The 12,456-nt window shown below is 46.3% G+C and overlaps 1 protein-coding gene across 2 annotated transcripts in view; it reads left to right on the top strand.

Moving 5' to 3' along the window:
• LOC137411924 (ATP-binding cassette sub-family C member 8-like) overlaps positions 1–12,456 on the top strand; it is a 242,092-nt gene that overhangs the window by 142,309 nt on the left and 87,327 nt on the right. For both annotated transcript variants that reach the window (XM_068097203.2, XM_068097207.2), the window contains exon 27: positions 11,909–12,066. In XM_068097203.2, the coding sequence (XP_067953304.2) occupies positions 11,909–12,066 (158 nt within the window). The remainder of the gene's footprint in view (positions 1–11,908; positions 12,067–12,456) is intronic.

The following is a 12,456-nucleotide window of genomic DNA, read 5'->3' as shown; positions in this document are numbered from 1 at the left end:
ACCACTTGGTTGTCTGCGACGTAAGGGTGAAAGGTGCGAGGAGAGCTCGGCGGGTGAAGTACCAACCGAGAATGAAGGTGTGGAGGTTGAAAGAGGTGACAGTAAGGGAGGCATTAAAAGAGAGGCTGAGTAGGGTCGAGGATGATGTGGTTGAGCTTGAAAGTGGTTGGATGTCAATGAAAGCTAGTCTGTTGGGAGCCGGTGGTGAGGTATGTGGATGGACAAAAGGACCACCGAGGCACTCGGAAACATGGTGGTGGGATGATGAAGTTGGAAAGAGGATTGACGAGAAGAGGAAGAAGTTCAAGGAGTGGCAGAAGGCGAAGGGTACGGGAGCAGAAGCAGCAGAGCATGAAAGTTATAAGGCAGCCAGGAAGGCTGCAAAGAAAGAGGTAGCAAAGGCGCAGGAGGCATGTAGGAAAATGTTCGGAGAACGCTTGGATTCGGAAGAGGGTCAGAAAGCAGTATTCAGGATTGCAAAGCAGATAGCGAAAGAGAGGTGTGATGTGATGGGGGTGAGTTGCTTGAAGGATGAAGTGGGACAAATCGTTGTCGACCTAGATGGAATTAAAGGAAGATGGAAAAGATATATGGAAATGCTGTTGAATACAGAGAATGAATGGGATGGCAACATCGAGAGTAACCCAGTTTCAGGACCGGCAGAGAAGAGAACTGAGAAGGAAGTTGAGGAAGCGATAAAAGCAATGAAGGGTAGAAAAGCAGGAGGGCCGACGGGAGTTCTGGGAGATATGTTGAAGGCAGCAGGAAGTTGGGGTGTGAAGAGAATGACAGAGATCTGTAATCTGGTGGTGAAAGAAGGCCGCATTCCAGTGGATTGGGAACTGAGTACCCTCGTCCCTCTATACAAGGGGAAAGGTGACCCTCTGGAGTGTGGCTCGTACCGAGCGATAAAGTTATTGGAGCATGGAATGAAGGTATTGGAAAGGGTGTTGGAGAGGAGGATAAGGAAGAAAGTGAAGATCGACGAAATGCAGTTTGGATTCATGCCAGGAAGAGGAATGACAGACGCGCTTTTCATTGTGAGGCAGTTGCAGGAGAAGTACATGGAGAAGACGAAGAAGTTGTTTCTTGGGTTTGTTGATCTGGAGAAAGCATTCGATCGGGTTCCACGCAAAGTATTGACATGGACATTGAGGAAGTTAGGAGTGGAGGAATGGTTGATCAGAGTAGTGATGGCAATGTACAAAAGAGCGCGCACAGCTGTAAGGACGAAGGACGGGAACAGTGGTGAGTTTGAGGTGAAGGTGGGAGTGCATCAGGGGTCGGTACTTAGTCCACTACTATTTGTATCTGTGATGGAGATGCTGGCTCAGAACGTAAAGGAGGGTTTACCGTGGGAGTTGTTGTATGCAGATGATCTGGTGTTGATTGCGGAAAGTATGGATGGACTGAAGGAAAAGATGAACACGTGGAAGGAATGTATGGAGACAAAAGGTCTGAAGGTGAATATCGGAAAGACGAAGGTGATGGCAAGTGGTAAAGCATGTGGCGAGGTGGAAAGAACTGGGAAGTGGCCCTGTGCTGTGTGTCGGAAGGGTGTCGGAGTGACCTCCATTCAGTGTACAATGTGCGCTGAGTGGGTTCATCAAAAATGTAGTGGTCTGAGAGGGTCATTAACCAGTGTGGCAGCTACATTCAAATGTAAGGTGTGCACAGAGGGAGCTGCAGATGGAGGAAATGTTGAGTTGGATCTTGGAGACGGCGTGAAGCTGGAAGGTGTGAAAACATTTTGCTACCTCGGAGACATGCTGAATGGAGAAGGTGGATCAGACTCGGCAACGGTTGCTCGAGTGAGATGTGCATGGAAGAAGTTTCGGGAATTGAGTGGCGTGCTGATGATGAGGGGAGTGTCGTTGAAGCTGAAGGGAAAGGTGTATGCTGCATGTGTGAGAAGAGTTATGATTTAATGGGAGCGAGACATGGGTAATGAACGTAGAGCAGCAACGAAGGTTGGAAAGGGTGGAAATGCGAATGGTTCGACGGATGTGCGGAGTATCGTTGAGAGAGAGGAAGACAAATGATGAATTGCGAAAGATGATGGGAATAGAGCCTGTGATTGATGCTGTGAAGAGGAACAGGTTGAGATGGTTTGGTCATGAGTTGAGGAAGGATGAAAGTGACTGGTTGAGAAGAGTGATGGAAATGAATGTAGAAGGAAGTTGAAGACGGGGAAGACCGAGAAAGACTTGGCTGAAGATGGTGGAAGAAGAAATGCGGGCAAGGGGGTTAACAAGGAGAGATGCAGAAAATATGGCAAAATGGAGAAGATTGTCATGGGGACCGCAAGGCTAACCCCCGCTCTAGCAGAGAAAATGGCCTTTAAAATGCATGTTGTTGTTGTTGTTGTATTTGAGGATGACTCCACCTTCTGCCCTGACATATCTCATTCTTCTGACAGACAGGTTTGCAGCCTTTTCAGGTTCTTCAGACCTTGAAAAAAATCACAAGCTGGTCAAACATTTGGAATATGTCTTTCCATCCTGATAAATCTCATGCTCTCACTATCTGTCTCTCTGAAAGGACCATCTGGAAACTGCCCCCTCCTCCTCCCCGACCCCTACTCTCTCTCCCCCATATACTTTCTTAACAATCATCTTGAAGAAGTTATTCAAACTCTTGGGTCTCACTATCAACCATGATCTTTCTTGGGCAAACCACATTTCAAAGTTGGACTCCAAATCCAGCTGCCAACCGCCTCTGATGTAAAACCCTTCCTTGGCATACCTGAACTTATTGATACCGACAAGGCCTTAATCCACAGCTTGGTGGAATACTACTCTCCCCTCTGGGCTTTACCTCTGCCTCACACGTTACTCAGCTTCACACCATAGAAACCAAGGCCTTCAACATCATGGGAATCTCCGGCGATGCTGCTGAATCTATGGGCCTATCACTTTGCCATCGCAGATAGGTTCCTGGTCTCTCTGCTAACGCCTCCTTTCTGGTCTTGCACCCTCTGCTCTTTCCATGCTTTGTTCCCACCTCCACTTTGCTACAGCTTACATGTGGTCCACAATCGACCCCCTTCTGGTCAAACTACCTATATCCACAATCGATGCTCATCTCCATTCATTAGTTCCTCGTTTTCTTGCCTGTAGAATCAACTTCCACATTCTCTTCAAACTCATTCTTCCCTCCAGGTCTTCAAGACAGCTGTTCACCACCATCTAAGATGTCATCCCTCCACAACGGACAACATCCACAACGGAAAAAGCAAGGTTTTTTTTTTCTATCCCGTAAAATCTGGCCCTGTGCTATTTCTGGTCTTCATCAATGATCTCTCCGACTCTCTGGAAAATCCCCTCTATCTCTTTGCTGATCACTCGACTCTCTGCCGCTCCATACCTCATCCCTCAGATCGGCAGTCTGCAGCCTCCTTACTCTCTGCAGACCTGGACAAAATCACAGACTGGTCAAACAAGTGGAACATGTCTTTCAATCCTGACAAATCCCACACTCTTACTTTGTCTCTCCGAAAAGACCGACTGGAAAACCCTCCCATCTACTTTCTCAACAATCCTCTCCAAGAAGTTCTGTTGCTCAAGTTTTTGGGTCTCACTATCTGCCATGATCTTTCTTGGGAAAATCACATTTCCAAGCTGGCCGCAAAGCCAGTCGCCGACTGGGCATCCTCCACATGCGAAGTCCTTCCTTGGCACACCTGAGCTCCTCACCACATACAAAGCTTTCATCCGCAGCTCAATGGAATACTGTTCCCCCCTCTGGGCCGGTGCTCTTGCCTCACACCGAGCTCGGCTTCACGCTGTTGAAACCAAAGCTTTCAGAATCATTGGAATCTCATGCGATGAAGCTAACTCCGAGGGCCTTTCACTCACTCACCGCAGGCAGGTTGGTGGTCTTTCTGTTTTCTACCGACTCCTCTCCGGCAGAGAGGAGGACCATTTTCAAATTCAAATTCGTCTCCTTGCTCCCCCAGCTCTCTCTGTGCTCTGTCCCCCAAATATTCCTACAGGACGCACAAGACCTGCCAGCAACCCTCTCATGGTTAAACTGCCAAAATCTAGGCTTTCTGCTCACCTTCACTCTTTCAATCCCCTTTTCTCCCGCCTCTTGAACAAACTCCCCCACTCCTTTCAATCCCACTCCTCCCTCCAGGTCTTTAAAACAGCTTTTCACCACCATTTCTTATCTTCCCACATCCAAAACCTTGTTCTTTTCTACCCCTGCTAATTCATCCCAGATACACTTTTTTGAAATTCCAACTTCTTTCCTGGAAGTCCTTGCCGTGTCCGTATGTTTTATACCTCTCCCCCTCCCCCCAAGCCCTCTCCCTCCCACAGTTCTCTCGATGTCCCTGCTCTCAAATGTTGTGTTTGTGTCCTTCCCCCTCTCTCCCCATCTTGTCTACCGCTCCCCTTATTTTGTGTTTTATGTGTCGGTTTGACTTTTTGTGTGATTAATGTTAGCTCTTTCACGAGCCTCGATCTTGTATACAAAAAAAAACCAAAAAAAAAACGGAGAACTGAGAAGTGCAATTATACATTTATAGTGGGAATAATCACAAGAAAATATTTATCCTGCAGGTAAAAATATTGTTTTAATACCTCGATATTTTGAGCAGTTTTTGAAAAGTATGAGTGGGAAAGCCTGTAAGGGTTTGCATTTTTTAGCATTTTGTGACTTTTTTTAACACTGTGCAGTTTTTTTTTTTTTTTTTTTTTTTTTTTTTTTGTATACTGAATCGAGGCTCGTGAAAGAGCTAACATTTATTTCACAAACAAATCAACCAGACAAACAAAATATACAAAAAGAGGGAGCGGAAGACAAGATGGGGAGAGAAGGGGAAGCACACAACCACAACATTTGAGAGCAGGGAGAAGTGTGGGAGGGAGAGGGCTTGGGGGCAGGAGGCGTGGGAGGGGGAGGGGGGGGGGGGGGAGGTATAAAACACAAGGGGACCGAAATTAGCGGGGGTAGAAAAGATCAAGGTTTTGGATGGGGGAGGATAAGAGATGGTGGTGAACAGCTGTTTTAAAGACCTGGAGGGTGGAGTGGGATTGAAGAGAGTGAGGGAGTTTGTTCCAGAGGCGGGAGAAAAGAGGAATGAAGGAGTGAAGGTGAGCAGAAAGTCTTGATTTTGGCAGTTTAACCATAAGAGGGTTGCAGGCAGATCTTGTGCGACCTGTAGGAATATTTGGGGGACAGAGCCCAGAGAGAGCTGGGGGGGCAAGGCCAGAGAGGAGTCGGTAGAAGATGGAAAGACCACCAACCTGCCTGCGGTGAGTGAGTGAAAGGCCCTTGGAGTTAGCTTCATCGCGGGAGATTCCAATGATTCTGAATGCTTTGGTTTCAACAGCGTGAAGACGAGCTAGGTGTGAGGCAGGAGCACCAGACCAGAGGGGAGAGCAGTATTCCATAGAGCTGCGGATGAAAGCCTTGTATGTGGTGAGGAGCTCAGGTGTGCCAAGGAAGGACTTCGCACGACGGAGGATGCCCAGTCGGCGACTGGCTTTGGAGGACAGATTTGAAATGTGGTTTTCCCAGGAAAGATCATGGCAAATAGTGAGACCCAAAAGCTTGAGTGACAGAACTTCTTGGAGAGGATTATTCAGAAAGTGGATGGGAGGGTTTTCCAGTCTGTCTTTTTGGAGAGACATCGTAAGAGTGTGAGATTTATCAGGATTGAAAGACATGTTCCATTTGTTTGCCCAGTCTGTGATTTTGTCCAGGTCTGCAGAGAGTGAGGAGGCTGCAGACTGCCGATCTGAGGGATGAGGAATGGAGCGACAGAGAGTAGAGTCGTCAGCAAAGAGATAGAGAGGATTTTCAAGAGAGTCAGAGAGATCATTGATGAAGACCAGAATAAGCACAGGGCCCAGAACACTACCTTGGGGAACTCCAGCCTGAACAGGAAGAGGAGATGAGAGAAACCCATTCAGGGCCACACGTTGACTACGACCAGAGAGGAAGTCCGCCAGCCATGCGTGGAGATTTCCATGGATACCAAAGGAGGAGAGTTTGGTGAGCAGAGCAGGGTGCCAGACCGTATCGAAGGCACGTGAAATGTCAAGGGAGACAGCTCTAATTTCCTGTTTGGCGTTGAGGACCTCCATCCATTGTTGAGAAAGCAGAAGCAGCATGTCCAGAGTAGAGTGACCAGGTCTGAAACCAAATTGATGATCAGAGATCAAGCCATTGGAGAAGAGGAAAGATTTCATATCTGAAGCAATGATGGATTCCATGACTTTGCTGATAATTGTCTGTAGTTGCTGGGATCTGTTTTTGCACCTTTTTTGTGCAAAGCGGTGATGTTGGCTGATTTCCAAGCAGATGGCAGATGATCTTGAGCAAAAGAGAGGGTGAAGAGAACAGAAAGAGGGAGTGAAAGAGCGGGAGAACATGATTTTAGGACCCGTGGGCTGATGCCGTCAGGACCAGTTGCAGAATCAGAGTCGAGGGTTGACAGAAACTTTTCCACCTTGTCAGGAGGAAAGGACACAGAGTCCAGGAGCAGCTGGGTACGACTGGGTACGGTGGGTACAGAGAGGGATGGGTTTGGGACACAAGATTTAGAGGCAAACACGGAGTTGAGGCATTCAGCTTTTTCACGTGCGGAGTCAGCTGTTAAGCCATTTGAGGTGAGGGAGGGGATGGAGTGGGAACAAACACCAGAAACAGATTTGACCAGATGCCACCAGGATTTGGAAGAGGGAGACAGATAAGAGAGTTCGGTCTTGAGAACGGTGAGATATTGTTTCCTGGCTCTCCTGAGGGTGGACACACACTTGTTTCGGGCTTTGTGAAAGGAAATGAGATTTCCTTCCGTTGGATTTGCTTTCCAGGAGACGAAAGCAAGTTGTTTCAGGGCAACAGCCTCACCACAAGAATCCGTGTACCATGGATGGGAGGAAGGGTATGACAATTGAAGACGAGATGGGATAAATCTGTGCATGAGAGAGAGCAATTTACTTTGAAAGAATTCCCAGGATGAGTTGATGTCAGAGGCGGTAGAGATGGGAGACCAGTCCAGATGATTGATGGCTGCTTGAAGACCGTGCCAGTTGGCCTGAGTGAAATGCCAGACTCGTCGACGCTGAGGAGGCTCTCTGAGAATGGTCAGAGAGATGTCTACTTTGACAAGCACATGATCAGATGAGCCGATTGGAGCAGAAGAAGAGCAGCAGACATTTTCAGGGAAGTTTGTCATAACCAAATCCAGAAGAGAAGATGCTCCGTTGACTGAGATCCGGGTCGGGAAATTGACAGATTGTGTCAGTCCCAGTGAGTCGCAGAAGTCCTTTGCTGAAGAGCCATGGCTGGTGAGAGAGGTACCCACACCCAGCCAACTGGCATGGTGACAATTGAAATCACCACATATGAGGAAGAGAGAGTTGGGATGGGTAGATAGAAGTTGGTCCATATTATCAGACAGCGAGATGTAGATCGAGTCATCGCTGTTTGGTGGACGGTACAACACACATATGAACAAAAGGTGGGAGCGAAGGGGAAGCCGTAGCCAAAGGTATTCCTGGGGGTGAGGTGGAGAGAGGGCAGTGGAGGGCGAGTGAGGAAGAGAGTTTCTTATAAAGATAGCAACCCCACCTCCAGGACAAGGCTCAGGTCTATCATACCGGAGGAGGGAGTAACCTGGGAGAGATACCAAGGCATCAGAGACATCATGAAGGAGGAAAGTCTCTGTTAAGCAGATCACATCTGGTTTGTCAGAAGCAACCTGTATGGAGAGGTCAGTCAAGTTTGAGCGAAGGCCCCGGATGTTTGAGGTCCATACCGTTAATGAAGAGGAAGGGGGAGCATCGGGTCCAGAACAGGGGGGGGAGGGGTAGGGTAAGATGTGGAAGAGGAGGAAGAGGTAGGGAGAGCTGTTGAAGGTGTGTCAGAGATTTCGATTAGAGATTTCGGTTAAAATGGTCCCGAAGCGCAGCGTAGGCAGTTGCCATGCAGTGTTTGTATCAATTGAGTAATATCCATGAAGGTGCAGAATAACAAGCATTCTGAGTATTGTGCTGCAATACATGTCCCCTACCGGCAGTCTGTCGTCCGGAAAACTGTTGGGGAAATTACCAAGGGTTATTTACCCACAGGTTCTGAATCGTTCCCAATCGCTAATTACCTCAGGACGGGCTCACCTGCGATTCGCACTCGGGACTTCGATTTATACACCTTGCAGACAGGTCAGCAGAAGCACGACAAAATAAGTTGTTGATAAAGAACCTTTCGAGTCGCTAAATATCAGTAATTTATCATATTTTCCGGTTGACGATCAATGATCGATGTGTATATATATATGTTGCTCGGCTTGGCTCCGCCCCTCCCGAAAGCGCGCGCTGTGTCGCGCTTTTGACGTTCGCGAGACGAGGCTGAAGGCGCGCGGTGCGGCTTGAGGAGAACTCTAGAATAAACAAGAGATATCCATTTTTTTGATATTTTCGTTTAATTAACGATATCTGCCAAACCACATGCCCTATCGCAAATTCCAAAAGGACATTTTAGTAGATTGACATGCTGAACAGATCTGTGAAGTTTCCCCTCGATTGGATCAAAAATGAGGGAGGAGCTCGGTTTTAAACGTTCATGCTTAAAAACGTCATAACTCTGAAATCATGTGACGCATGACGTCCTGCTCGCCGACTTTTTTGTTCGTCATGGGTATGCGATTCTGCCTGCAAAGTTTGGCCTCGATCTGTTCAGCCGTTGCAGAGAAAAGGGGTTTTTTGTGTTTTCATGAAAAACAATATGGCGGCCGAACCACGTGACCTGTGACGTCATAATTACCATTACAATATTCTACAGACCGAGTCCATCATATGGTGAAAAATTGATCACAATCGGTCCTATTATTGCAGAGAAAATGTTTTTTAAAGGAAATTCAAACTTAAAATGGCACTGAGTTAAGGATCATCAGAATTATCAGAATTCCCAAAGTTCAAAGTGCCATAACTTTGTCAAAAATGATCGAAACGTCGTGAAGTTCGAACTCGATCTGTATCTTATCATGAGGAAACCATGTGCCAATTCTGAAATCATTAGCATTAAGCGTTTAGAAAAAAAGGCCGGAAAACTGTTCTTTGCGTGATGGACGGACTGACGGACGGAGGGACGGCGTGCAAACCTATAGTCCCTCCGGTGTACACCGGTGGGGACTAATAAATCACAAGAAATAATAAATCACAAAAAGTCAAACGAAAATAGTCCTTATTATTGCACATGTGTGCGCAACACTCCACTGGCCAAGTGCTCCATGGAGGACCTTTTGAATCACATGTCTGATGTGCAACTCACAGATGATACACTTCGAATGGCAGTCACAGCACTATGATCACATCACCGACACTGGGAACTTTCTGTGCGAAGCATATCGAATCTTCCATTGATGTTCTGTCACCAACTGGAACAATTCAACCACATGGAAGAAACCTGATGTCCCATTATTCTTGAAATCTCAGAATATGGAGAAGACTAATTAACAATTGGGTCAAAATGTCAAAGCACAAAATCCCAGTGAGTACAAATAGACCTCATTAGCCCGACTGTCAAGAGTGCCGGGTTTTGTAATCACATCCATGTTTCTTTACCATTTGAACTTTGTCATAAAATTTCAAACAAACGTTTATTGTGAGAATGCGGAGAACGCTAATTAATTTTTTTTAAATGTAGCTTTTGTTTTCGTCAAGATTCGTTTGTGTACAAAGTGGACGTGGACAGGCTTTGCATGACATTTTTTGATAGCGCAATGGCCTACTGAATGTGTGTGCACTTTGAGATTGTTCAAGCAGTAATAAAACCACCTTTAGAGGACATTGGTGACCAAAACCACCTTAAGAAGTAATCAGGACAGGAATTTGGATTTTTGTCACAGTCAATTCAACAATCGCCAATTCTTTGAGAGAGACACCATGTGGGGTCTTTGAGTCCACCAGGAGCAAGCAATGCTGGCAGACGGGTCACCCATTTTAACATCCCATCTGACAGACAACACACTCATTGATACAATGGTCTTCCCATGAAACACCTGCGCGTCACAGTTTATAGGCGGGTTGGGCATTGAACCCAGACTTGGAAGCTCAACGTCTTGCACAAATTGTCCCTCTGAGTCATCTTGCGGGTGCAAAGACCTTCGAAATCTGACAAATCACAAGGAAAAGAACGAGCAGGTTAGTGGATTATCTTGGCCTTGCCATGTTTCCCTGTGTTATGTTTCATCAGCAATTCGTGTTCATCCACAGTGTGCTGCACTCTTCAAGGTCATTATTCATGCACACACACGCCTAAGATTTCATGTCTGTGCAAAAGAGGAAAAAGTAATCTATGTTTCAGCTTTTTAATAGTGTTCATTCCTCATTGGAGCATGCACAGACAGCTTACCGTGGTGTAAGTAAGCTTCTTAGAACACAGTTTGAGATTTTCTAACCGAAGAGAAATTGAAGACAATTCTTATTTGCAACAAAAAATTTTACTTTGTAAATATACTATTTCCAGAGTGTCGGTACTGCTTCGCATGAGTTGTAACCTGGTGTTTCGCCATTGACTTCACAGTATTAGTGAGGGCAGGAATTTGTAATCACCCTGTGCTCGCGAAGCGAAAACCGGGGTTAAGCATTCAGTTACGTACGTACGTACGTGTCTGCATTTCAGTAAGGTAAAGTGTGTGCCGTGTCTGCATTTAAAAAATTCCTTTTCTTGGCACCCGTTGGTCCGATTGACATGAAATTTTCACCATAGGAGGGCCTCCTCCTGTAGAATATTTTAGTGAATATTATGACATCATAGGTCATGTGGTACAGGCGCCATATTGGAAAAACGTTTCACCTCCATATCTCCCAAACCGCTAAATGAAAATATGGCTCATCTATATAATAATAGCGTAAGGACTCGACTTTGTTATCCCTTTTACGCCGCACCCAGTGACCCGATGCCCACGGCACTAATGGATTTACGATCTACGAACCGCGCTCTTTGTTTATCACGTACAGCCATACTCGAAAAATCTGAATTAGCCGACGTTGGGGCCCAAAAGCATCCGAATAACTGCCGATACGACGCCATCTCCCGACGCCATCGTATTGGCGTGTGCTGGGTGAAGGCGAAGCAAGCCGTCCGCTGATTGGACATGAGAATGCGAAAGCAAGCCGTCCACTGAGTGGACAATCCAGAGCATGCATTTGTGCCGGTGTCGGCGATCGTTGTTCATATACGCACTCTTCATTCTCATCTTTCTTCCTAACTCTTACTCGGACAAGCAAATCCCCTATGCCATCCATAATGGTACACTCTATCCATACACCACATCCTCCCTTCCGTGGATGTTCCACGGGTTTCGGCTAGTTGTAAATAACTCCATATGGGGAATAGGTGTTAACGATGACGTCATAATTCGACAGGGACAACGCTTTGTCTGATCAGTTTGAAATTTATTGAGCATGATCTATGCAACAATTATTTAGAGAATATAAATTTATGATGTCATCGCTCACGTGGTCTGGCAGCCATATTGGATCAAAAAAAAAAGAAACGTTCAAAAACAGAAGAGTTGGCTTACACAAAGTTGACTGCGCAGGGTAAGTATTCTATGAATACCATCTAGTTTGTTAATGGTGTCGGCGATAGTAGCTCGCCTACTCTTCACGAAGGACACTGTGGGATCTTTAGCGTCCACCAACAAATGCTGGCAGATGGGACACCCAATTTAACGTCTATCCGAGGGTGGCACACTCATTGATGAATCACCCTGCTTGTGAAATACCAGGATGACAGTTTATAGCTGGGTCTGGATTCGAACCCAGGCCAGACAGCTCATAGGCGAGGCACAGTATCATGGTAAACCTTTAATATAAAGCCATGCCATGCAGTTTTCCACCGTCATGTAATGCAATAAGACATCCAATAATGGGAAAACCTTCCTCCACAGCTCATCCCAATCACTTTGGAATCACTGGTGCGATCTTCGCTCTTCTGCCTCTCAGCACTGGCTGTTATTTGTTACGTGACTCCATTCTTTGTGCTGGCCCTCATCCCTCTAGCAGTGGCTTATTACTTCATTCAAAAACATTTCCGTGGTGCCACTCGGTAAGTGAACGATCATGCGGGGTCAAGTGCAGATTGCTTTGCGTGGTCTGAAATGTATACCTTGCTCCCTCACCTGAATGTTTGAAATGTACGACGTTTACAACAAATGCTTCTCGAAGCGGACTTGTCATGATGGTGTTAATGGGGGTCAAATTGTTCATATGATTTATCTGCAGGTAACAGTCTACATAGAAGTCTCCACTTTAGCAATGCCATTCGAGCCATTAGAGCCAAACCAAAATATTTATTGCCCTTTGCGAAGAGTTTGACGAAAATATTTTTGTCTGCCACGGCTTTTTTTGATGATTTTTTTGAGCACCTGTGCAGTGGAGTGGGTGAATCTTTGTTGCATTGCCCTCACTTATGTGGGCTCATTCCATTGGCTTGAGA

This window comes from Myxine glutinosa, chromosome 1 (genome assembly GCF_964187855.1).
Source record: "Myxine glutinosa chromosome 1, kmMyxGlut1.1, whole genome shotgun sequence".
Taxonomy (NCBI): domain Eukaryota; kingdom Metazoa; phylum Chordata; class Myxini; order Myxiniformes; family Myxinidae; genus Myxine; species Myxine glutinosa.
The sequence above is the reverse complement of the archived record's forward strand: the minus strand, read 5'-3'. Positions and strand labels throughout refer to the sequence as shown.